Raw genomic sequence first — 26,617 nt, forward strand, 5'->3', positions numbered from 1 at the left:
GCACAGACGGGCTTGTAGAGAAATTCCACTGCAGCTGTCCAGATGAGGAGGAGGACACAGCCATGATTCTGAGCCACAGGCAACACCCAAGGAAAAAACCCTCATTGAGGTGACCTAAGTTTTACAGGTGCCCAGAACACACACAGGCTCCGGGCCAAGGCAGGAGAGTGCTGGCGATGCCTGAATAAGATGGGCGACCCAGAGTAGCGGGCCTTTTAGTCACAGCCTCTGCATCTGAAGCATGCTGGTGTGTGAGCTGAACAGCACTTAACAAGCTGACAGCCAAATTAATACCTAGGTGGGTGTTTAGATCCAACTACAAAGGCCTGGCATTATCTACACCCGGACGAGGGAAACACCTTCACTGTCATCTTCAGCTATTTCCAGCGCAAATATAAGCACCTCAAACTAGGAATAAAACCTACATGCTTCCCTTGTGCCTCAGTGACTCGGGCTGTGTTACTTGCCCTCCAAATCTTATCTTTCCGGAATATCTATAAACTGCAAAACATCAAGTACCACGGTAATGTACAAAAACAACCCACAACACTTGAAACAGTTCTCTAAAAAGCAATCAGAGGCTGCTCATGCATCACCTCATCCTTTTGGGAAAACCGTATGGCAGAGGCAGCCAATGCGTTCATCCTCAAATGCTGTGGGACTACAACTCCCCTTACCCAAGCAGGCTGGTGGGGCTGAAGTTGAAGTCCAACAGCATCCGGGGGGCACCAGGTTGGCTACCACTGCCCTAAGGACTTCCATATCTTTGCCACAGAGCAAACCTCCCTCCAGTTATGTGTCTGCTTGCCTCCAAGAACCTTTGAAGTGTTGCTTTATGACTCTTCCCTTCCAACAAGGGAGCTTAGTTCTTCTCACATATCCGTTTTGCTACATCAATTCCACATGTGACATGCATCCTTGTTGTGCTCCCTGGATCCATCCTACTCCCCAGGTCTGCACAATCTGGTAGGGGCTTTTGTGTGTAGACAATTCTGTCTTTCTGAGATAAAAGGGCCTTCAGATTTTGTGCTTCAGGCCAAACCGTCTGATAGTTTTCACCCAAGAGGTCCTTGTCCATCTGGTGTAATTTTGTGAGATGCTCCCCTTGGGGGGAGAAGATGCCTACCTACAGAAAACTAGTATATACAGCCAGAGTGCAGGTGCTTCATCAATCAGGAGACATTTGGGATTTCTGCTAGAAGGTGGGGCAGCTTTGGAATACCTCATAAGTTCAGGAAGTCATGCATATAATTTTAACCACCAACGAATTAAAGCACTACAGGGCATGATTTTATTATAGCCTGTGGCTTCCCTTTGTATATGCTAAACCACCTCCAGACATTTCCCCTTGCAGTGCTCAAACAGCTCAGCTGTATCATTTACCTGTGTTTCTTGATTAGAACACACTCTCCTCCATCTTGAGGGTCCAGGTTGTAGAGGTAAAGGTGTCCGTCAGACGTTGTAACCAAGAGCCGAGGCAACTTCTGGATTCTAACAAGAAATGTGCAAGAGGAGAGTTGAAAGGAACTCACAAAAGGTCTCTCCATCCATTTGCCTGCCCTAGGCTGGCCAGGACATCAGGTGGTATTTAGCAGTGAATTTTTCCTGTTCCTGGATGAGTAAGTTCTCCTCTTGTGCGATTACTATGCTATTTTCTCATTAAGTAGAGGAAAAGTGGATACACGCACCACACCCTGATGGTACAGATGTACAGATGCCTTGTTCTGCTTAACACATCAGTGGAGATACCTTCTCCTACATGAGACCTTCCCAAATTCAGTCACTATGAGCACCACCACCACTACTACTGTGAGCCTTCACCACAACTTGGAATAGGGCAAAAAATAATAATTCCTTCCATCAAGCCGATTCCTGCCAAGCAGAGGTAGTCAACATGATGCTCTACAAGTCCCATCAGCCCCAGCCAGCATGGCCGACAGTCAGGACTAATGGGAGTTGTAGTCCATAGAACATCACATTTACTACTCCTGGGCCAAAGACATCCTCAGCCTTTATTCTGGTAGGCAGAAAGCCCCTAAAGAGACCACTGCAATCGACTCTCTTTCAGACCTGGGGCACAAAACAGATTAAAATTCTGAACTACCTGTATTCTGCACCCAGCAGCTTCCCTGGAGCAGATACAGATGGCAGTGGTCCAGTGCAGAAGAAGCAAGATACAGAACATTTCCACACATCGCATCTTGCCATGCAGTCAATACATTTCTAACAAACTTCCAGCTTGCCTCAACTCAGGGTGTGTGTGTGCGCATATATATATGCTGCTCTGAGAGATGCCTATGTATATATACACAGAAGGAGCTGCTGCTTGGTTGCTATAGCCACAGCTTACGTACGTGGAGAGCACACAGATGTTCCTTTGTCCAGAGAAGTTCAAGCGCACGGTGGCAAAGGCCCGGTCCTGGCTCATCATGCCTGACACTTGAGAAGGGAGGTAGTTGGTGGCGGCCATGAACATCTTGCCCATGTAGCCGCTCCAGGACGGGGGTTCTTCCGGCCGGCTAAGAGAAACAAAGCAGCAGGCACTGAGATTCTTAGTCTAGTATCTAGACCAGGCAGCATCAAGGCAATAGTGTGGTCCTAAACCCCTCAAGGCTACATACATGCAACTTCCCTGGCTCCTATTCATCCTTTGCTAATTCCTCTTTTCCCCGTTGGGAGTTTCCCTCAGTGTCAGCATTTTAAGAGTATAAGAACCTCGGGGCATACACAAATCTACAACTTATTAAAGTGCAATGTGTCACGATATCATTGCCAATAAAGTCAAACCTGAAATCTACATGCAAGTTCAAATTGTATCAGCTGTCCAACTGTGTGTGAAGTTTCGTCATATATAATGCCGGCACAGCTGTGCTTGCTTGAGCTAACTTGTCTGCTCCAACAAGAACGAGTATATTTAGGCAACAATGCTATAAGCCACTGTGTGTCCCAATGATAACTGGGCAAAACACTCCTATGCTGGGAAGGGAATGCAGTGATCTGTTAAGATACAGCCTGTACAATTAAACCCCGTTTCACAGAAAGCCATTATGAATGTACCTTCTTACCCAAACACTAATGAATAGCTAAAAACAAGTCTGTACTTAGCAGAGGGTTGTGTTCCAACTTTAAATCTACCACGGGAAGCAGTTATCAGTGACAGATGATCATTTCTCAGGGCTTCTGCGTACGTTATCTATTTTCAACATTTATCCTGGATAATGTGCATTATGTTAAAGAGACTCAGTTCCACCCAAGCCAATTCCTGTTTTCCACCCTAATAATCTTTGGCCTAGCCTTCCCTAATCTAGCGCCCTCTGATGACCGTGCACTCCATTCCCATCAGCCTTGGTCAGCATGGCCAATGGTCAGGAATTATGGGAGCTGTAGTTCAAAATGTGTGGAGGACACCAGCGCTGTGGGCGGCTGCTCTAGTAGTCACTGCTTCAAAGCAGACTTGAAGTTACCCAGAGGCAAAGATGGCAGCTATCTTTTTCACACAGATACCAAAACTGCACGCAGGCTACCATTGGGTGATGCACAATGTCCATATACAGCCAAAGATAGCTGCCCCTGCTACAAACAGCAATTCTTGAACTGAAGTTACTGGTTTTGCAAACAGACACTTGGCTCAGAAACAACTGAAGGCAGAAACAGGTGCAAGCCCTTTGCAGACTTGTGCTGGTCACAGAGCCGCAACCACATTGCCTTTCTCCAACAAATGTCTGGAATAAATACTGTGGCCTGGAAGCTGGACCTTGGGCTGGATGCTCAAGCAGTTTCCTGGGTCTAGCACACCCCAGACCCACCTTCACCCTCAATTCTGGTCCCAGGCTCCTTCAGTTCTGCTCTTCCTGGCTCTTGGAGTGCTGCCACAACAATCAAGGCATGCTCTTGATTCCTGTCTCCTGTCCTAACAATCCCATTTCTCAGCCACAGGTTCATCCCACTGTGTGGCATCACAACTTTGTCTAAACAACATGGGCCCATTTAAAAAAAGAAAGACAACAACCAGTAACTTGATGAAAATGACAAGTATGTGCTGAAATCGCATACCCTGGGGCCAACTGACAGTGATGGCTTGGATATACATGAGCCATGTTTTCCCATTCTTCCCATAGCTTTGCTGGGCCAGGGCTGAATCTCACTGCAGCTAAGACTCCCCACAGCCCACGCGGCACTGTTTGGATACCCACCTGTCTGTGAGATGTTCCAGCTTAAAGATGTGCACGGTCTCGGTGTTGCTTGAAGCACACAAGAATTGCGAGTCCATACTGAACACCAGGGAGCTGATGTTCACGTACCTAAGCCCAAGGGAAGGAAAGAGGATTGCTGCAGCTGACACAAAAACAAAAAGGAGGTCAGGCCGTGCTAGGCCGTGGCCAAAATAAGCAGATCTGAGAGATCTGCAGGCTGGAGGTGGTGGAGGAAATGAACACGATATGATCAAATCATATCCTGCTGCTGGTCTGTGTGTCCTACAGCTAGGGATCCAACAATGAGCGAATGTGATGTAGCACTGGAAAAGAGAATGGGCTGTAGCCCTCATTTCAAAATCTCAGCGTGGCCATTAATTCATTTCCTTCAAGCCGCCTAGGTAGTAGGACGTGCATTTCATATGGGGTCAAAAAAGAAGAAGAAAAAGAGCCACTGGCTAGAGTGTAGCACTGACCTCTTCATTCCTCTTCTGAATTCATAGACCTTTTGCCCCTCAGGGATGGAAAACACCCGAATGACGGTTCCCTGAAGGAAAACAGGTAAGGCATGAAAGTCACACAGCCACCAGGTTGCAAGGACCAGCTGCCTTCACAGAAGACATGCTACAATTATTCCGGCATGGACATTCGGTACGTGTACACACACACACACGAGAATAAATTAAGTATTTCCTAGCACTCACAAACGAGGGACGCGGGTGACGCTGTGGGTTAAACCACAGAGCCTAGGACTTGCCAATCAGAAGGTTGGCGGTTCGAATCCCCGTGACAGGGGGATCGAATCCCCGTGACAGGGACCCGTTGCTCGGTCCCTGCTCCTGCCAACCTAGTAGTGAAAGCACGTCAAAGTGCAAGTAGATAAATAGGTACCGCTCCAGCGGGAAGGTAAACGGTGTTTTCGTGTGCTGCTCTGGTTTGCTAGAAGTGGCTTAGTCGTGCTGGCCACATGACCCGGAAGCTGTACGCCAGCTCCATCGGCCAGTAAAGTGAGATGAGCACTGCAACCCCAGAGTCGTCCGCGACTGGACCTAATGGTCAGGGGTCCCTTTACCTTTACCTAGCACTCACAAACAGTATTAGGATAGGTACTGTGACCCTAAGCAAGACTACATAGAAGCCACCGCTTTCATTGGAACTTACTCACAACTAAGGCTGACGTTTTAAGCACAAATGACTTGGCAGCAAGCGCCACTGACCTCAGCAGGATTTACATCTGAGTAAACATACTTTGGAATAATTTACAAGTTTGCTTAAATTTGGGGGCTTACGCTCAATTATGACCTAGAAGCAAGCCCCACTGATTTCAGTGGAACTTACTTGAACGCAAGCAGGCTTAGTCTGCAGCAGTTTCTAGGAATAGTACTCAAGCCCAGTTCTTCTGGTACATGTAGCTAGATGTGAGATGATTACTCCTTTGCCAGCTTTCTCTTTAAATTAGTATTTTAACACCAATGGCTCCTCCTCAAAACGGACGTATAAAACATGCAAACTTTTGAATACATTTCTCTGTGCTGAGGACAAGGCAAGAGGGCATAAGCTTAAAATGGGGGGGGGGGAGAACCTAAGTGAAATACCAGAAACATTTGCCTAGGGTGAGTAACTAAGCACTAATTGTAATTCTCTCCAGTGGTAGACATTTTGCTCACTTACCTTTTCAGAAGCACTTGCTAGTTTTGACCCTGTGGAGTTGAAGGCCAGGGCAGCGAGAGGCCCATCATGGGCAGAAATTGAACAGACGTCTCTCTGTTAATGGGAAGGTAAACAGTTTAAGTGTGATCCAAAAAAAAAGGCTTCATCGGCTAAGGGCGCAGAATGCCCCCAATGATAGCACTTGAATAGTCAAGGCACAGAGATTCAGGGTGCTCCCTGACAAGCTGCTTGTTGAGCTTTCATCCTTATGTGTTTGCTTGGAGGTCAGATGACGTTGCATCAAAGCAAGCCTCACCCCATCTCCCCATCACTTTCCTTACTGCGAAAAGTCCAGACTTTGGCGGAAGTGGCTTCGTTGCGCAAGAACTCCCACTCGACTACAACTGTGTGACCCGGATTTGATGGGATGAGACCCAACCCCACCTGAGAATGGCATCAGTCTGGCAGCGCCCTCCGAGACATCAGTCTCCCTTGTTTTATTTTTACTTCAATTATGAACATATATGCAGCTCTGATGAGCTCAGTACCAGAACATCTACTCTGCGTGCAGAAGGTTGCAGGTTCAACCACGGGCATTGTTCGACCACCAGAATCACCAAGAAAAGCTGGCTGAGGGCCCCATCTGAAACGCTATGAAGGCACTGCCTTGGAACCAGTCAGACATTTGTGCATGAAAAACAGTGGGCAATTATTGATTGATAACTAGGACTTGCCAATCAGAAAGTCGGCAGTTCGAATCCCCATGACGGGGTGAGCTCCCGTTGCTCGGTCCCTGCTCCTGCCAACCTAGCAGTTCGAAAGCACGTCAAAGTGCAAGTAGATAAATAGAGACCGCTCCGGTGGGAAGGTAAATGGCATTTCCATGCGCTGCTCTGGTTCGCCAGAAGCAGCTTAGTCATGCTGGCCACATGACCCGGAAGCTGTACGCCAGCTCCCTCAGCTAGTAAAGCGAGATGAGCGCTGCAACCCCAGAGTCGTCCGTGACTGGACGTAATGGTCAGGGGTCTCTTTACCTTTACCTAACTAAGGATTTATGAGGGCTGACAAAGTGAAGAGTAACTCTTATTGGTATTTGGGAGTATGCTGTAGTTAAGTAAAAGTCTAGCAGGAAGTCAAAAAGAGCAGCCAAGGGGAAATGAAGATGAGGGGGGAAATGCTACAATATGTTAGATTTTTTAAAATGGAGGAAGGGAAGGATACCAACGAAGGAGGAATGGCATACAAAATTGATGGAATATGTAGAAACTGCAAGCCTAACTAACAGAATAAGAGATCAGGAAGAAATAGAATTTAAGAAAGACTGGAAATTGTTTGTAGAATATTTGAAGAATCACTGTAAACAAATAAAAACGTTAGCAGGATTAGAGTAAATCTAGCAGTATAAATTGAGATAAAAAGGGAAAGAAATAATACGGAGTAACTAGAATACGCAGCAGCAGAGGATAACTAGAACCAACCATGAAAAGGGGGAGGGGAAGTCAATGATTAATGCAGTTTTTTGGGTGAATTTGAAAAATTTGTAAAAGTGAAAATTACAAATGAATTTCAAAATAAAAACATACGGTTTTTTAAAATGCAATTTGGAAATACTTGTAACATTGAGCGGCAAATATGGGTGGGACAGGAAGTCAACTTTTAAATCTGAATTAATTTGATTTAATTTAAACTGAAAAGGAAAAAAAATGGCAAAAAGGGGAAGACACTGCCAGCTATTGCAGACAAGCCTGAGCTACACAAACCCTTGGTCTGACTTGGTATATGGTAGGTTCCCCATGCTCCAGGAGCCTGATTTAAAAGAATATTTAGGACCTGTTGAAGTGAAACAGTTCCAGAGAACATGGGCCCCCAGAGCTCAGATTGAGAGATTCCTTTCTACCTACCAAATTATTTCCGTCGTACAGCACAATCTCGCCGACGGTCGTGCTGCCGGGGTATGCCAAGTAGGAATTGGAATGGTTGATAGAAAGTGCACACAAACCTAGAGGTGGAGGGAAACAAATGGCATCGTCAGGCAGAGAAGCTGAGCTCACGGTATGGGCAGGGTATTTTATGGACAGCGGCAGAAGGAGAGAGCTTCCTGCTGGGGAAAATGCAACTGGTCCCATTGCTGGCACTTCTAGATCAGGGGTCAGCAAGCTCTTTCAGCAGGTGACTGGTCCACTGTCCCTCAGACCTTGTGGGGGACCGGACTATATTTTGAAGAAAAAAATGAATGAATTCCTATGCCCCACAAATAACCCAGAGATGCATTTTAAATAAAAGGACACATTCTACTCATGTAAAAACATGCTGATTCCCGGACCGTCCGTGGGCCGGATTTAGAAGGCAATTGGGCCAGATCCGGCCCCCAGGCCTTAGTTTGCCTACATGGGTAGGCAAACTAAGGCCTGAGGGCTGGATCTGGCCTACGAATGGCCCAGGAATCAGCGTGTTTTTAGATGAGTTACATGTGCGCTTTTATTTAAAATTCATCTCTGGGTTATTTGTGGGGCATAGGAATTTGTTCATTCCCCCCCCAAAAAAAATATAGTCCAGCCCCCCACAAGGTCTGAGGGACAGTGGTTTGCTGACCCCTGTTCTAGATGCAGGCTGAGGTGACTCCTCACCTGGAACAGAAAATCTCTCTGACTCTGGCGACACCTGCAGGCAAGCGAGGGCACAGCTCCATGCACAATACAAAAAGACTATTTTGTCAATAAAATAGCCCATTCTCAATTGCTCCCTGTCTTCTTTTTTTTAAACACAAACCAGCCCCTTGCTTCATATTATGTCCTTTAAAATGGCACAGCCTTTCTGTTTTGGAGATCACCAGAGAGATAGCCCCGGAATCCTTCGGAAAGCTGCTGGCAAGGGCGATTTTCATGGTGTGGTGCGCAAAATGGGAAAACAATGAGTTCCTTTGGATGTGGAGGACAGGGAGAACATTTGTTGCTCTGCGGGGAAGATGCAAGTGGTTTTCCTTTGACTCTTGCAGGTGGAAATGAATAACCAAGACCCCTAAGGCAGCCGCTTCTAAGCATCTTGCATGCACCTGGAATGACATGGAGAACTTGCCCCTAACACACAGTGAGAACAGCCTTGCCATTATTGCCCCTGCCTCCACAGATTTCTGAATGGGGGCTAGCAATGCTAACCCCCCCCCCATCATTAGAGATGACAGGCAGACACTTCTCTATACAGTGGTACCTCGGGTTACAGACACTTCAGGTTACAGACTCCGCTAACCCAGAAATCGTGCCTCAGGTTAAGAACTTTGCTTCAGGATGAGAACAGAAATCGTGCGCCGGCAGCATGGCGGCAGCAGGAGGAGGCCCCATTAGCTAAAGTAGTGCTTCAGGTTAAGAACAGTTTCAGGTTAAGAACGGACCTCCAGCACGAATTAAGTTCTTAACCCGAGGTACCACTGTACAGCCCTGGCCATCCCCCAGCAAGCTTTTCCAAGGGGCTGCCATTTTCTTGTAAAGAAGAAGAGAAAATGTCTTTCCTTATCATCATTGCATCTTCATTACATTTTTTAATCTGCCTAGTCATTTTTTATTTTTGGAAAAGGTTGCAAACAAACAAACTGGCTCTCTTCCGCCCAAAATGGGTTCAGATTAGGGATGACACAATGCAAGTCCCTTTTCAAAAGTTCCCCTGGGGGTTTCCCTCCCTGAAAAACCAGAGGGGGAGACAAACTGACCACTAATGGCCAGCTGGAGACATTATACTTCAGTGGCTGACAAATGTGCCTTCATAAATTGGTTGATAAACTGTTGCGGCCATCATACACACACCCCTATTCAACAGTCTGCAATAGAATGCTTCTTTTAGTAGGGGGGTGACTTTGAGGGTACCAGGAAATGCATCCTCTGCAGGCACATGCATGTGCATTGGTGACCCTGGTTTTCTTTCATCCAAACCACTTTATGCTGGTAGAGGAAAACCAACAGCACAGAGTTGCAGTCTTAAATGCCTGTAAGGAATGGGAAGGGATCCCAAACCAGAGACACAAACACACACACACACAAACAAACACACACACACACACACACACACACCCCATGGCAGTGCCAGGGATTCCACTTTGGGAAAGCATGGGTTCAGAGAAGGGCAGAAAGAAGCATACGCAGCATAAAACATTTCCTCTACAATGATGAGAGAAAAAGCCCACAGACACTGCTTCCCAGAGTCCTCAAGTGAACTCTGCATGTAAAGCTGGAAGTCAGGAAAGCGACCCCTTGGGATACTGGCCCTCTTTCTTGTGGCACAGCCCGCTTCCTCCCCTTGGCAGGCACCATGTCACGATATTCGGAAAGGGCAGCCCCTCGGAAAGGGCAAGTGACAAAAGGCCGGGCTCTCATTCAAGTGAATAAGCCCACATCTGGAATGAATGTCCCACTTCAAACTGTATGATGTGTGTGTGTGTGTGTGTCACAGGATAGAAAGATCTATCGCAGAAAATAATTTCCCAGCAGACAGATCTAACTAGCTAGGGTGTCTGGGAGTAGTGCTTCAGGCTGGCTTTTCTTAGGAGTCTCTTTTCCTCCCCACAGAGAGCAGATAAACAACCATTTGACTTTCAGAAGACATCTGAAAGCAGCCCTGTTCAGGGAAGTTTCTAAAGGTTGATGCTTTCTTGTGCTTTTAATATTTTGCTGGGAGCCTCCCAGAGTGGCTGGGGCAACCCAGTCAGATGGGTGGCCTATAAATAAAATGGTTGTTGTCATTATTATTGTTATTAAACAGTTCATCTTGCAGTCAATGGTACAGGCCACGAGCAATTTAACACCTCAGTGAGAACAAGGCCCAAATGACGTTATGTACTGCTTGTTCCATCACAGAGATTTCGAAGTGCTCTAAAAACTTTGGGAACGACAAAGGAAAGATGAGGTCAGGAGACATGAGTAAGCTTACCACCAGCTCTTCATTTCAAAGAACAATACTCCTTTTTTAAAATGAATGTTATGTGAAGTCTAATATTATCTATTAATTCAAAACAGCTCAATGCCAAAATAGGTTTCTAAGTGGTAATGAAAACACTGAGAATCACTGGGTCCAAGAAGCCTGCTGCAGCCACTGTTGACATATCACAGCAACAAGAAGAGACGATCTGTAAGCAGGTACATGCAAGAAACGGCAGGAACCTCCTTTGATGGCCTTTTCAGAGTTATTAAAAAGGCTGTAGGCATCCCAAAGAGATGGTGTGTACAACTCTTGGACAGGAAATAGGACCATGTGTGTTTTTCAGACAAACACTGGTGCCAGGCTATGCTGCCTTGGCAAGACCCCAAGAGCAGCAAAGCCTCTGCTCGGCACAGCTATTGTCTGACATCACCGAGAGCTCTGGCAGCATCTCCTAACAGCGATATTTATCTGGCCCTTGTCATCCACCAGCCACCTGATTCTCTTCTGCTGCAAAAAAAGAAAGAAAAAGAATGCAAGGCAGAAAAGAAATGGCGGAGGAAATCTTGAAGAGGGACTGGGAACCCGGGGCCTTTCAGACTCCAACTCCCATCATGCCCCAGGCTGCATGGCCAATGATCAGGAATGATGGAAGCTGTGGTCCGAAAACATCCGGAGAGCCAAAGGTTAACCCGCCCTGGTTTTGAGTTTCGTCAGAGTGGGGAATGGAGGCATCGTTGAGCAGCCGAGCTGTTACCTGACGTTTAGAATTACTCTGAGTTGCCATGTTTTCCCCAGACAGAGAAATAGCAAGCAAAAGTGTAACAGTTGCATCAGACATATATTTATGATTTATTATGGGTGGATTCGCAACATGAAAAGCCCGCAACCTGAAGTGCCATATCTGCGCAGGTGTGCCACGTGATTTGGTGCTACTGCACGAAGCGCGATTTAGCGCTACTGCACACGTGCAAGAAGCGAAACCCGGTGGTAACCCTTTCCGGTACTTCCAGGTCGCCGCGGGAAGCAACCTGAAAAAACGTAACATGAAGCAAACATAACATGAGGTATGACTGTATCCCAGAAACTAACTGGTAGCCAGTGCAGCTGTGCCAAAATTGGTGCTATATGCAACAGAGTAGTGTGAGAATTCTGCATTTTCCAAACAGGTTTTCAAGGGCAGCCCCACGTACAACACACTGCAGGAATCCAATCTAGAGGTTTCCAAGGAGTAGATAACACTAGGTAGGCTATCCCTCACTGCAGCAGCTTAAGGTGAATGCATCTGTCGGTATATATGACTAAGATCACGAAGAACAAGGAACATCTGAGGTAAGTGCCACATTTGCAAGGCATGCATTTTAAGGGAGCTGGATGCGCCACATCACAAAGAAACTGGCTTTTGTAGCATGCAAGGCAGACAACTGCCAGGAAAAATCTTGAAAAGGAAGTCTCTGGGCTTGTGGTCTGTAGAAAGAACATTCAGCGGAGCCTATTTCCTGAAGCCCTTTGGAGATGACTGAGGATCGAGAGAATTCCGAAGCTAAACAAACTCAGTCAGCAGCGCTGTGAGTCAGCAAGCCCAGATAGAGGTTTTGTCCGGGACAGCCGAGCAGGAAAACAAGCTGTGAAGGGCCTGGGAAAGAGCTCAGGTCTACAGAGTTGACTTCGTGAAGGCACTAAGTGCAAGGCTGCAAAAAAGAAAGCTCTCTCAAAGATGAATGGCTGCCCTCTTTATTATTCCTAGGATGTCCTAAGAACTAGTTTCCACAAGAGGCACAAACAAAATACTCCAGACTTTCCTTGCAAAATATTTCAAAGGTGCAGAATAAGTACAGGAGAGACGAGCTCATATGAGCATCCTTCTCCCGAACAGATGTTCTGTTCTAGAGAGGGAGCATCAACTGCATGTGCAGCCCCTAAAGAGGCCATGAGCTTGCACCCCAAACGCTAAAGAAAGAATGCCCGCCCCACCCTGCCCATCTCCTCCACCTGGCCAGGCCATGAGCACCTGAAAGGCCAGCAAACCCCAAACATGAATTCTGTATTTGTGCATCCCTAATCTAAATTAACTTGAAAGGTTGAGGGTTATAGTCAGTGGTTGTGCGAGTGGAGAGCAGCACACACAACCACGTGATCACTTCCCTGCTCTTGCTCCCCACCAAGAAAGGTTATGGGGTCTTTTTGAACAGCTGGTGTGTTTTGAACAGCTAAAGTGAGTGTCCCTTGACACCAGGCAAAGGAATTCTTCTCTACTGCTTTTTATCTGTTTCACATTACTGTGCTGATATATAGATCTCCCCTTGTTTCCTCTAACTGAATTTTCCATCAGCGCTCAGTTATGCGGCAGCGTTCAGATCTGCCCTCCGGTCAACCCTACTACTGTTATCCCAATATGCTAACCCTTGACCCACCTTTTTCTTGCCATTTTTCTTTGTGCCCATGACTTAATAGTTTCCTTTTATATGTAGGGGGCTGAGAACTTCACTTATTCCTTTATGCATATTTGGGAATATGTGTATGTACAGTCCTGACTCCCCTTCCCTTTTCATTCATTCACCCAACTACAACTTTTTTTATTATTATTAATTTTAAAAAAATCAGTTGACTGTTGTAAGAACAATCCCCCCACAGTTAATTTGCTAAGCCTATTGGCTTTTGAGCCTACCATTCCTGGGGCTCGAAAGCTTGCTCTGCTCACTTTCTTCTCAGCCTCGGTATATATCAAGTCATGGCGGTGAGAAGGATAGGTTAAGCAGGAGACAAGCAGAGCATTCATTCTGCTTAGCCAGCCATAGAAGCGAGTCAGGAATACTCTGCAGCTTTCCACACGGCTTACTCGTGTGTTGAGGCCACGAGCAAGCCAGGCACCACCATGAAAACCTGCCCTGCCCCACTTTTAAAAATTGCTTTCTAGTAGCCTGAGCATGGGCTGCCTGCCAGTTGCCATCTTGACTTCCTACAGGGCTCCAGACATAGCTCCAGGCCTGGAGTGATGCTACATCTGGGACAGGGATAGTCAAATGTGGGGCCCTCTAATATTGTTGATCTGCAACTCACACCACCTATTCCTACCACTCCATGGCAACACGTAGAGGATCACTGCAGGTCCACCACCATCCAATGGGCATTCCAAGCCAATTTGGCAATGGGTAGGCAGCAGCAACAGCAGTGATCCTCTACGTGCTGCGCCTAAGATTTAAGATTAAAACTGTAGAGGGGACCTGCTAAGGGGAGACACCAGCACAGTAAAAGCCAAGGACTCTCTCATGCCTGAAAGAAGAAATGAGAGGGGCACCAGCATGCAACGAAGACAGCTCTTTTTTCACCTTCAGCCCAGTGTTAGAAGCTGAGATATGAAAGCTAGGAGCTAAATGGCACCTTAAACCTAGGCTGTGGGCACAGCAAAGGAATGTCTGGGCGTGCTTTTTTATAACAATACAACAAAGCTGCAAATGAATGAACTGCAGGTAAAATATTGTGTCCGTTTCCCACATGGTCTAGACCAGGGGTCAGCAACCTTTTTCAGCCGTGGGCCAGTCCGCCATCCCTCAGACCATGCGGTGGACCAGACTATATTTTGAAGGGGGGGAAATGAACAAATTCCTATGCCCCACAAATATCCCAAAGATGCATTTTAAATAAAAGCACACAATCTACTCATGTAAAAACACCAGGCAGGCCCCACAAATAACCCAGAGATGCATTTTAAATAAAAGGAGACATTCTACTCATGTAAAAACATGCTGATTCCCGGACTGTCTGCGGGCTGGATTGAGAAGGTGCTTGAACCACATCCGGCCCACAGGCCTTAGGTTGGCTCCTCCTGGTCTAGTCCTTCCCCTGCCCACCCCCCTAATATTCTTAAGAGGGTCTCTTCTCCAGTCTTTGGATAGTAGCTGGAAGTGAGGAGGCAGAAAAAGGTCCTCCTTTGCTTCCACTCTGTAGTTTTAATCGGAAATATTAGGCACACTACAGTACTGCGCCAGGAGCTCAGAAGCGGCTTGCACTAATGAAATTCCCTGCCACAAAATGCACCTAGAACAATTTGAGTTTCGAACACTGCTTCAGCCTGCCCTCAGCTCTCAAGGCTCAGCCCTCAAAGTCCCTGCACTGCATATGCATCGTTTTTCAGTTTCCTTTTGGTGCAGACATGAGCATTCCGTTTTGCTTTTTTAAAGCTCTTCCACTTTCCATATTTTGGAGCCCATTTCTGTTGCCTCCCTCTGCCTATTTTGGTGTCATCTCTGCACACTAGCCACTAATGGGGGGTGGCGGGATTTTGCACCAGGCAAAACAAGCCCAGTTTAAGACAAAGGACCTGCTGTACATGAGATCTCAGAGGAGGGGCTGTACTTTGTGTAGACAAAAGCGGGTGGATTAATAGAACACAGGAACTTAGGAAACTGCCTTGTATCATGTCACACAGTATTGTCTATACGGACTGGCAGAAGCTTTCCGGGGTTTCAGACAGGAACTTTTCCCCAGTCCTATCTGGAGATGTTGAGGATTGAACCCGGAACTTCCTGCACACAAAGGAGATATGCTACCACTGAACCATGATCCTTCCTCACTAAAGACACTGTCTTAAAACTACTCTGGGGGCTTTCCAAAGAGATCTGTTTAGTCCAGCACCGCACAATTTCTCCACTAAAAAAAAAAAGAGAACACAATTCTTTACCTTCCTGGAACAGAGCTTCAGGTCTATTGGTAAACATACCCTCGCCGATGTTTATAAATGTCACGGTGGTCCTGTCCCCATGTGTGAGTGGTAAGGATGTACTTAGACAAATACAGAACGTTCTCCCCTAGAGGGAGCAGCCAAACATGTCACAGCAGAAGATTCTGATTGCAAATCTGCCCCCAAAGTCTGGGAGATACAGGCTTCAGGACCAAACCCAGTTGGCCTAGGAGCAGCAAACTGGAAAAGGGCATTAGTGGGAGGCTTGAAAGCAAATTATTTGTCATATGGAGCCTTTTACAGAGTAAGAAAGAGTAGCTACACCGCCAGAGGGTGCTCTTATAAGGTGTGCAGTTAGAGGGAACTAAAGAAGTCCTAAAAACAAGACATGGAGATTCTTCCAGGTGGTCACTATTTAAGGGTGGAATTCAATCACATCTCCGTAGATTCAGGCTGCGCCATGTAAGCTGATTTAGAGCTCTGGCAAAAACAAACACGCTTCCCCAAAATATTGGACTTTTTCTGAAAAGGGATGAGAAAATGCACTGATAAGACTGGGGTAACACTTGCTTGACGCAACTTTGGCTAATCTCACTGCAAACAAATCAGGCTGAATGCTCATTAAGCAGGTCATCCGGAAGCGACCGGAATTTACTCCAAAAACAGACCCACTGGAAGAGTCGCCATTGCAAGAGCAAAGTTGGCTTGCTAGTGTGTCAACAGGGCACAAGCAGAACAGAATCAAACACTCAGCCTTACCACCATTAAAGTTACTCACAGGAAGAGATGGGAAACTTAGAATTTATCATTTTTTTGCTCCAGAGCAAAGACAACAAATGTGAACCTCCACATATCTCAAAACCTCCAGCCTGGCTCTCAAAAAAAACAGGTTAGAGGTCCTGTAAACAAATTTCCTCATTGTGTTTCTAAAACTCATATAGAGGTCTGGTTTGCAAGAAACACAAAGTCAAGCCAAGGACTGGCATGAACAAGGCAATAACGTGTGGGCTCCTGGAGAAACCGCAGCCACTTTGCTATTTATGGCCCAATCCTTTTGCTGCTGTGCTATGCCGAGCAAAAGTGCGGTTATGCTTAGTGTGTAATTAAAACCCAGTCTTGTGGTTTAGCTTTCTCCAAACAAACCATAAACTAGAACCAAGGTTTGTCCTATGGTTTACAGCTTGTGATTTGTCTAGAGGGAGCCAAGTAATAAAATAATAAATAATAAAATTATTATTATTAAATTATTGTTAAAATTATTTAACAGAAGGCTGGGTTTGGAAGAGATCCTAAAGCAAAAAAGGCTTGCAGCAACAGGACACTAGGGTGTAGCAAAGGAGCCATTATATCGTCTCTGGGAGCCCACACTTTTGCTCTTTCGATTCTTCCACCCATGTGAATTAAATTCACCACTCTTCCATATCTATATAAGGCTTTAAAAAATCCACAACAATGTCAGCCCATGGGTTTAATGTCACAACGCTATCAGTGATAAAAGGAATAGAGTTGTCTCCCTGTCTGCAGAGCCTTTCAGCGGCAACTAATACAGAGGCATTTGGGAGTAAGGCCTATAGATTTTAGTTAGAGACTTCAGTAAAGGAAAAAAAGCAATGAGAACAAACATGATCATGCTGGAGCCTCTTTGGCAAGCATAATTAACTTCTTTCAATAATTTTGAACCTTAAATGAACTGCTGTCTTGTTTCAAAGCCACAGGCCGGTGGATGTTTATGCCTTTGGGAGCGGTAGTGGAGGATTTTAAAAATATAATCACATCCAAAGCTTTCAATGGGTTTAATCTCCATGAGAGGCCATCTGTTAAGAGCCAGAATGAGGTCAATCTGGAGTCCAAGAGTGACTTCCCAAGGAACCAACCAGGCATTTATTGGCTACATGTGAACTGCATCATTGGCTGCTTCCTGAGGACCTGTTCACTTGAGCATTCATCCCGATTTGTTTGTGCAATGTATGCATGGAGGTTCCGCAACATCAGTTATTCACTGAACATTCATTCCCCTTTGATTGCAGGGAAGTTATACGACACTCCATCAAGAAATTGTTATCCCACAATTCCCCATGACCACCAGAAGTCCAATCTGTCTGGAGACACAGGCTTGCTGTGCAAGAGCACCAAATCAAAATTCATTATGCAACCTGAATTTGCCAGTTTGCAACTGAATCCCACCCTAAAATAGTGGGAAAACCCACTGAGTCAAGGCTGGAAGCATTGGGGAAGGCACTACTTTATCTAGCTCGTCTCAGATGCCCAACAAAATGACCTTGGTCTGGCTGTCCTTGCAGGGCCCTAAAAAACACACCATCTTCATTCTGGGTTACCCAGAACGTAACCTTCCTCTACTAATGTTGCCCAATGGGGAAGCACACTCCCTCCTCAAGTGTTTCTTCAGTAGGACTCTCAGCCATGATGTTCCCCTGGTTGACCTTGGCCCCTTCTCTATACCTCAGCCTAACCAACTTCAGTGCTTTATAAATTGTTCATAAATGATGTGGAGTTTAGGGGTGAGCAGTGAGTTGGTCAACTTTGCTAATGACACATTTAGGGGAGCAAAATCAAAAATCAAAACAAGGAACAGCACAGAGCTCAAAAAGTATTCCTCCAAACTGGGGAAATGGACATTAAAATGGAAAACAGGGTTCATAGGAAGCAAATGTAAATGGATCTATTCTGGGGCACAAAACCCCAACCTCACCTGCACACTGATGGGGTAAAAGTTGGCAGGGACAGACCAGGAAAGGGGTCTCAGGGTTTGGTTTGATCTAGCAGGGCTCTTCTTACATTCTAACTTCATTCTGAGGGGGGCAGAAGAGAACCACCTATTCTCCATGGAATTCCTTGGGGGGGGGGGAGATACAAAAAAATCTAGTTTGCTGGCACTTGATGCAGGGGCATAACCCATCTTCTATTCTAGTTCCCATGAGAGTCTTCTTTTGTTCTTTAAGTGTGCTGTGTACATGGAAGGTGTCAAACAGATTGTCATTCGCTGGGATCAAGTGCCAAACTTGCCCGAGAGCTGCTTCCTGCCAAAAGCAAAGCAGGAACAAAAAGGCACGGTGGCAGGTGGAGGGGAGGAGACGGTGCTGTCGCCATTTCCTCTCCTTTGCGGCTTTTTGTCAAAGTCAGCTCTGCAGCTCAAAATGTGGTCAGTCCTCTCCAGAAATGTTCCGGCTAAGGCTGCTGCTTAAAGTGATGAAGCAAAATGGCAGATTTCCTAACTCTAAGGCTTTGCAGCAATTTGAGGGCTGCAAAACCTTGAAAGGCCCAGGAGTTGATGACTACAACCATCGCAACAGAATACAGAATGGCCAGCAGTGATTGTGATAGCCGTCAGTTATACTGCAAAACTCCTGCAAAACTCAGCTTCCCGTGGTCTGGTTCACACACACAGCCAGGTAGCTGAAAATACAATGTACATGCTGGAAAAGCAGGTACACATCACCCACCCAACCACCATAGGTGTGAGACAATACGCAGTGTGGCACTACACACAGTGTCCAATTCATACAGGACTTCACAAACGGTGAAGTGAAACAGCACAAATTAGGAATGTACCATGTGGCTGTACAGTGGTACCTCGGGTTACAGACACTTCAGGTTACAGACACTTCAGGTTACAGACTCCGCTAAGCCAGAAAAAGTGCTTCAGGTTAAGAACTTTGCTTCAGGATGAGAACAGAAATCGTGCTCCGGCAGTGCAGCAGCAGCGGGAGGCCTCATTAGCTAAAGTGGTACCTCAGGTTAAGAACAGTTTCAGGTTAAGAACGGACCTCAAGAACGAATTAAGTTCTTAACCTGAGGTACCACTGTATATGCACTGTGCAGGCATTACACATTGCCTCAGGGGAGGGGGCTTTTCTGTATGGAGTCTCACGCAGTCTATGGCTAGGCAAGGGTGTGAACCAGCATTATGTCCCCCAAATTAAGTATTCAAAGTTTCTTGCTCTGTTACCCAGTGCAGAGAGTGAGGAAAGGGTATGGGGAAACACGCTGAGTGAGGAATGCATAATGAAATCTCAGCAACTACACAGGAATTGGTGGCATTAAGAGGAACCAACAGCAAGACTTCCACAGGTTAGAAGTTAGTTTCAATGTCCCCAAGAGCTCTTTGCTTCCACACTTATCAGATGATGGGAAAGACATCTGCCCGAGACCACAGGGCTGCCAGTCAGAGTAGACAATACTGGTCTTGTGGGACAAGTAGCCTGACCTGGTATCAGGCAGTTTCTTCTCTACAACTGGTTACTTTTCCCTTGCTCCAACAGTCCTGTTCTCCCAAGTCTTCTCCATAGCGCCCTCCCTTGCTAAACAACCAATTCAAGTTCTTTGAAAAGTTTCATACTGAAAGTGGAACAAGATACTCCAAGGTAAGCAAAGGCATGCCATGCAAATTGTTTTTCATTTATTCCAATTGCAGTAGCTGGATTTTCTTCACAGGAAATTAACGTATTGGGGGGAATTGGATTTTATTTTTATTTTTTGGCACAGTGTATGTACAACCTCTGCCACTTCTTTTTAACAGTCACATGCCTCTATAACAAGACACCCAAGTAGATGAGTAGGAAAAATCCCATTAACCTCATCCGCCAGAGGTACTTCACTCTTCTTACCATTGCATGGACTAAACCAAACTAAACATTTTGTTCACTTAAACCCATCCAGCTCCCTCTCCTGATGTTTTTAGATCAATGCAAATCTAACTAATGCCTCCAACTGAGAACCGAACACTGTCAAGATATTCCTTTCCCAAGGTCAACCAAGCAGCCTGATGCACAGCAACTCCAGATGCTGTAAACAAGAGTCTCCTTCAGATGCTGCAACAAAATCACAGCCCAGGTCTGGACTACAACTCCAGTACCGATGGCAGCCGCAGTCTAAATCACCTGGCAGGCACCGGTCTGGCTCCAGGGCTGTTTTAGTCCAATTGAGCACTCACTTACAACCTTCCGACATAATCCCTGAGGAGTGAAGGAAGTGTCACTCTCCATTTGGCTGCTTAAAGAAGGGCATATTCACTTGAAAGGATAATTTCAAGATTGCCCAGAAACGTGTACTTGGTTTTTTTATTAACCCTGCAACCATCACAGCACAAGGAAAACCACACATCATTTTGCCCCAATTTAAACTGGTTATTAGTTATTACTGCTGAATGAAGCAACAGTTGCCCCCAAGAAGCAGAGAGGTACAAAAGCACTTTCCTTAGGGTGTTAGAAAGGTGAGAGAAAGCCTTTCCATTGAATGAATGCACCCCACGGGGCTTTTTGACACAGCATAGTAGTGACATAGGGATACCTGCAATGAGCTTCCAGGCTCGCTGCGCTAAGTCCACCCCCCTCTCTTACACAGAAAGCCAGGCTTATTCCCTTACCTGTTGTGTTTGGAGGGGTGTCCAAGATCGTTTTCAGAAGCTTCATGTCCTTAATGTTATGGATATAAATAGATTCCTCCAAGCAAACAATTAGTCTCTGCAAATACAAAAAAAAAGCACAAGTTGTTGCTTAGGAATAAGATAGGCCTCAAAACATTCCATCAGCACATGCCAGTTGCACTGGGAAGGTTCACAGACTGGCTCGGACTATCTACTTGGGAGAAAAGACATCAGGTGTTCACAACAAACAGAAAGAGATATGATCTCTGCTGAACTTGGTTTGGTCAAGAAAAATTATCTTAATCACTAAGATAAACTACTGTTTGCACTAAAGGAAGATATAGAAGCAAAGTGTCAGCTTAAAACAGATTACATTTCACCTCTTTTTCCCAAATCTTCCAGCACTAAAACAGTAGCGTATTCCAGAAGCTAAGGTACAACTCTCTATTACATCTGCCTGAATGGCCCTCTACCTGGAATAAATACCATTCCCCTAAAATCACATCCACTCAAAAAGGTGGAATTTGAAAAAACTTCAGTAAGGGTACCAGAGCTTATTTAAACCTTACATTTTTAGTGTGTGTCCTACAAGCTGAAAGATAGCATTTGGTATTTCAAAACATGAGCTTGAGATAACCCGGATACAGCACCTAGCATTTATCAATGATGATGGTGGTTCAGGCTGCAATCCTATGCTCACTTACCGAAGAGTAAGTCAATTGGGCTTACTTTTGTAGAGACACGAAGTGCTTTAGCTGTCATATTCTTCCAGGTGTCAAGATAATGTGCACAGCATTAACCATTATCTAACTGGCTGGAAAGTTATGCTGCCATCCACACCTCTTGCAGCGGTGACCACCAATACTAAGTTTGAAATCCTACACTTACTTGGGAATTCAATGGCAGCTACATCTGATGGGCCACGCATAAGATTGCAGCGCACAGCCACTGAACAGGAGAGAAGAAGCCAATGATAACATATTCCCAAAGTGCAAACAAAAAGGTCTTGTTTCTTTGAGGAAACAGCCTTGGACCTGGGAAACAGGAGCAAGACCTCATCTCTGACAAGTTGCTCCTGTATCTGGCATCAACCAAGATTAAAGATGGAGTCTAGACTGTTGTTGGCCAATCAGCTTTTGCCAATGAAAACTGTGCCTGTGCTCTGAAGGGGTTATTTATGGAGAAGGTATTTTAAAAACAGGGGAAAACTGAGCACCCAAAATAATGCCAGTGTATGATGACCAGAAGCTCCAAGGCCCCAGACACTGAAAAAGTGGTATTTCTAATAAGAACTTCATCACAGGTGTTGATCATTTATTTGAAACCAGGATTTTAGAATTAAAAACTTACTTTGATTTCTTTCTTTTTTTAACTTGAGGAATAGCCTTTTCTACTTGAAGCCAAGGCTTCTCTGCTTTTTGAGAATATAGAATCTGCTCTGCTCTTTCTAGCTACAGAATCCCAAGCATAGCATTGCCAAGTGGTCACACTGAGTCATTTTGGTAATGCCTTCCAGACAGAAAATCCCTGCACCTCATACTTAATGCTAGGAAAACAGAAGAGTTTGCACCATGCCTATAGTTGAAGATATTCCCTGGCAACCGTAAGATGAGCCCTGCAGGATCAAGCCCATCCGGTCCAGCACTCTGTTCTCACAGTGACCAACCAAATACTCATGAAAAGCTCGCAAACGGAAGCTGAGCACAACTGCTATTTAGAGGCGCATACTGTTACTGACCATGGAAGCTGAAAACCTGGTGGCGACTTTCATGAACTGTGGCATACATGGTAGTCGAGCTTCTAGCATTGAGTTTTTAAACCACTCCCAAGTGTTTTGGAGAAATTTGACTCTTGACTTTCCCTTTCAACTTCCTCTGCACCAACTCCTTCATTTTGGGAAAATTTCCTCTTCTGCAGTCCAACGGGACGTCTTTAATGATAGCTGCCAGCTTTGAATTTTCTAACTTGGAATTATAATTACATAGCTTTCACAACTTCCTATAAAAGCAAAGTCCTCAACTACCTGTTTTGTCTTTTAAAGCCTGCTGTTAACTCCTAAAAACAAATCTTTACCTTACATTCATTTCCTCTTCAGGATGAGCACTTTAACCTTTCTTTTTGTCTCTGCCATGAACCCTTCACACACCTGTTGCAATTGCAGTGTACCTATCTTTAAAGGGGGCGGGGGCTGAGCAAATATGTACACACAAGTGTACATAGCACAGAGTGTGCAGTGACCACCGAGGGCTGTGAACAGCACAAAGAGTTCAAAACAAATCTCCTGTGTTGACACCCAGCCCAGGATCTATTTTACTGGTGACACAACACCACTGATGTGGAAGGAGGCCCTGATCCCTGGTGCTCTTACACCTGCATGCTAATTAACAGGTTCAAGTAAGGCTCTGATTCAAATTCACAAGAAACCAGCCATTACTTCAGAACTGTGACCTGCACATACATATGCAGGTTTAAGTAAGGATGTTTGTTTTGGACAATAGGAATCAATGGAGTGGAGTACCTTTCCCGTTAGGAAATGCTAATAAATTTGAGGCTTTTCAATTTAGGGCCGACAGGGTGGGTGAGAAGACAACCGAGGGAGCAAGGCATAATATTCATAAAATTCAATGTAGCATGGAGGGAGTGAATAGAGACATTTCCCTCTTACAGTCACAGAGTGAGCATCTTTGGCAGGAGATTCAGACAGAAGGAAGTACATGTAACATATTATTAACCGATTTGGTGATGGCTACAAGTTAGATTTAGAAAGGATAAAGCTCATTGAAGCTGGATCCATTAATAGCTTGATTGATAAATGGAACCTCCATGTTCAGAGTATACCTGAGGTTACCAGATGTTCAGGACAAACAGTGAAAGACCACCATCTTTATGCCCTGCTTGCGAACTTCCTAGAGGCTTCTGGTTAGCCACTGTTTGAAACACTGGTTTTAAGCAGGCCTTCAGTCCCTTACAGCAAAACAGTTCCTTGATGTTCTACAGCATAACCACCACTGAATGCAATGTCAGCACATACAGGTGTAAGCTGAATCACTCTGCACTTCTAGCCAGGGCAATAGAGAAGCCTCAATCCCTCAGACTCATGAACCCTGAGACACTTTGTCAAAAGCCAGGAGCTACACTGCTGACAACCAGTGGCCAAGATGCAACCCAACAAGGATTAGTAGCAGAACCTCTGCTCCAAAGGAATCTGCTATATTCACATTTCAGGAGTGGGGGGTGGTTAGTTCTTCCCACCAGTTGAAACCTCTCACCACTTGGAAACCAAAGCATAGTTTTGCCAACATGTGCAACTAATAACTGTGCTGGAACCCAGCAGCTCCACTGAAAACGATTCTTCCATTTTCAAAACTAAGGTTTTCCACTAAGGAGTCCAATCAAGAAAAATAACAGCACACGCACAGAGAAACAAACTTTGCTCTCATGAAGGTTTTGTAAAGTAAGTACCAGAGCCAGGCTGGGCTAAGGCAGCTCCTGCTTCCTAAATCATGCAATGATGCTGCAATGTAAAGAAGATGGGTAGACTGCAAATGGCAAGGGATGGTGAGGCTTGGGGTCCGGCAATGTTCCCCGACCCTGAGTTAAAAGGAGTACTTTATTGGGGGGAGGGAGATGGATAACTACTTGCAATCCAAGAGGAATAGTTCTTCTGAAACGGATGTAGCAAGACTAAGACACAAACAGTATGAGCAAGAAAATTCAGATCACGCATCTTTATGACTTGAGAGTGAGCCAGGTCCCTAACCTCTTACCTGCCGATTGAGCCGGACAGAGAGGATATTACTAGAGTAACTGTAGTTACAGATTTCGGTCCCTTTCTTGAAATGGTAGACGTTCATCTGCCGAGGCTTTGTGCGACTCACCACCACCACCAGGCTGCTGGAGAAGAGGCGCTCTACGATGTAAACATCTGGGATTTCATCTGTGGGGTGAAATGAAAAGTGATGGAAAAGCTCTTGCTAAGGGGAGGAGAATCATATATGCAAAAGGGCAAAATGCTGAGTCATCAACTGTTTTCCAAAGATTAGCCTCCGCTCTCGGAACTTCGCATAGGTCACGTTCAGGGATAGGGAAGTCAGAGGCAAATGGCTCATCTCTAGAAGGAATTTAAAATCAGCTTCTTTTACAGTATCTGTATGATGCTAACTTGAGAAGCCAGTTCTCCTACTATGAGAGGGGTGTGTGGTATAATAAGCTCTAATAATACTTTTTTTCCTCCCTCCTAGCTTAGGCGACATGCACCCCAACAAAAAGGGGAAAGGTGAATTGCCCAAGGCAAGCTGACAAAATAAGACAACCTCCCTGGAGATAGAAGGCTCTGTCGAGTGGGAGGAAACAAAATGGGTTTCCAGACGGAAGGGACAAGATGTGCATAATCTCATCCCTTGCCTGTTTGACAGCCACAGTTGGAAGGGATGACCCATCCTTCCTGAAGGCTGAAACTAGAGAAAAGGGGAAAGTTTCTAGGCCAGTGGACACAGTATTAGACTATAAAGTTCTCTTCCTGACCCCAGTCCCATAGTCAACCTGCACCCAAGCTATCTTTGCTAACAGCTGTTTAGTCGCATGAGCCAAAGAAGCAGGGTTTTTTTTACAATCTTAGACAGACGTGTGAGTTCAAATGTCTGCTTGCCAACTAATGCAACAGAAATGTTGCAGGACACCATAAAAGAATTTCAGAATGCAAAAAGATCTCCGGTCTTAAACAATGGGATCCCAGCCACGGACCCTAATGTAATCCACTTGGGTTGTCTGCGGTATTTGCAGCAGGAGTTTCCCACCATACAGAGATAAACTAGACAGAAAGGAGGAAGTAGATGGGGGGGGTCACCATCTCTTATAATAATAGAACTTGGGATAATCCAATGAAGCTGAATGATGGAAGATCCAAGACAGATAAAACAAAGTACATCTTCACACAACTTGTAGCCTCTGCTCAGGCTTTGGGGGAAGGGGGAGGTACTTTGAATTGGATTTTTATTGCTGCTGCTGCTGCTCTATTTGTGTGAAATTTATGTTGTCCTTTTACAATATTCTTTTTACTTTATTTTTTTGTATTGTATTAAGGCCTGGATGGCCTTAAAAGGAAATTTAGATATTTCTGTAGATCTCCCTGCCTACACTTCCACTGGAATAACAATAGGCTGCTTTGGACATAGTGCTAAACCATGGTTTAGCATTACAAAAATGAAGTGCAGTGAGCTTCAGGTTCGTGCGCTTCCTTCTCCTTCTCTACCAAGGCCACAACCTTTTGCTTCCATTTTAGATTACAGTGGTGCCTCGTAAGTCGAAATTAATTCGTTCTGCGAGTTTTTCCGTCTTGCAAATTTTTCGTCTTGAGAAGCACATTCAAGTCACAACTGCACCTCTTCAAGCGGTTTTAAGAAAAAGGAAACAAACTTGCAAGACGTTTTCATCTTGCAAAGCAAGCCCATAGGGAAATTCGTCTTGCGAAGCAACTCAAAAAACGAAAAACTCTTTCGTCTTGCGAGTTTTTCATCTTCCGAGGCATTCGTCTTGCGAGGTACCACTGTAACTGCTGCTTGCTATATAGTCCAAACTTACACATGAACAGATTAACCTTAACTATTGTTAATGGAAACAAGTCAATGTCAAACCATAGTTTATGAAGCTGGCTTGATTCTGCCAGCAGTAATTAAGTTTACCCAGTCTAATCACAGACAACACATTTAATTGAAGTAAATCTAAAATTTACTTTACAGTCACACCAGAGAAGGGGAAGGCGTTTGTACATGAACCCAAGAGTCACACAGGCTTTTTCTCAAAACA

General features: G+C 45.3%; 1 protein-coding gene across 3 annotated transcripts in view; it reads right to left on the reverse strand.

Moving 5' to 3' along the window:
- WIPI1 (WD repeat domain, phosphoinositide interacting 1) overlaps positions 1-26,617 on the reverse strand; it is a 47,501-nt gene that overhangs the window by 7,672 nt on the left and 13,212 nt on the right. For all 3 annotated transcript variants that reach the window (XR_014216753.1, XM_082212687.1, XM_082212686.1), the window contains 8 exons: positions 24,580-24,749; positions 20,813-20,909; positions 7,745-7,842; positions 5,865-5,957; positions 4,670-4,740; positions 4,194-4,301; positions 2,355-2,519; positions 1,384-1,491 (listed from right to left, as the gene is read on the reverse strand). Coding sequence is in view for 2 of the 3 variants with exons in the window: in XM_082212686.1 (XP_082068812.1) it covers positions 1,384-1,491; positions 2,355-2,519; positions 4,194-4,301; positions 4,670-4,740; positions 5,865-5,957; positions 7,745-7,842; positions 20,813-20,909; positions 24,580-24,749 (910 nt within the window). In the remaining variant the exon portion in view is untranslated. The remainder of the gene's footprint in view (positions 1-1,383; positions 1,492-2,354; positions 2,520-4,193; positions 4,302-4,669; positions 4,741-5,864; positions 5,958-7,744; positions 7,843-20,812; positions 20,910-24,579; positions 24,750-26,617) is intronic.

Source organism: Podarcis vaucheri (genome assembly GCF_965113315.1).
Source record: "Podarcis vaucheri genome assembly, chromosome: 2".
Lineage (NCBI taxonomy): Eukaryota > Metazoa > Chordata > Lepidosauria > Squamata > Lacertidae > Podarcis > Podarcis vaucheri.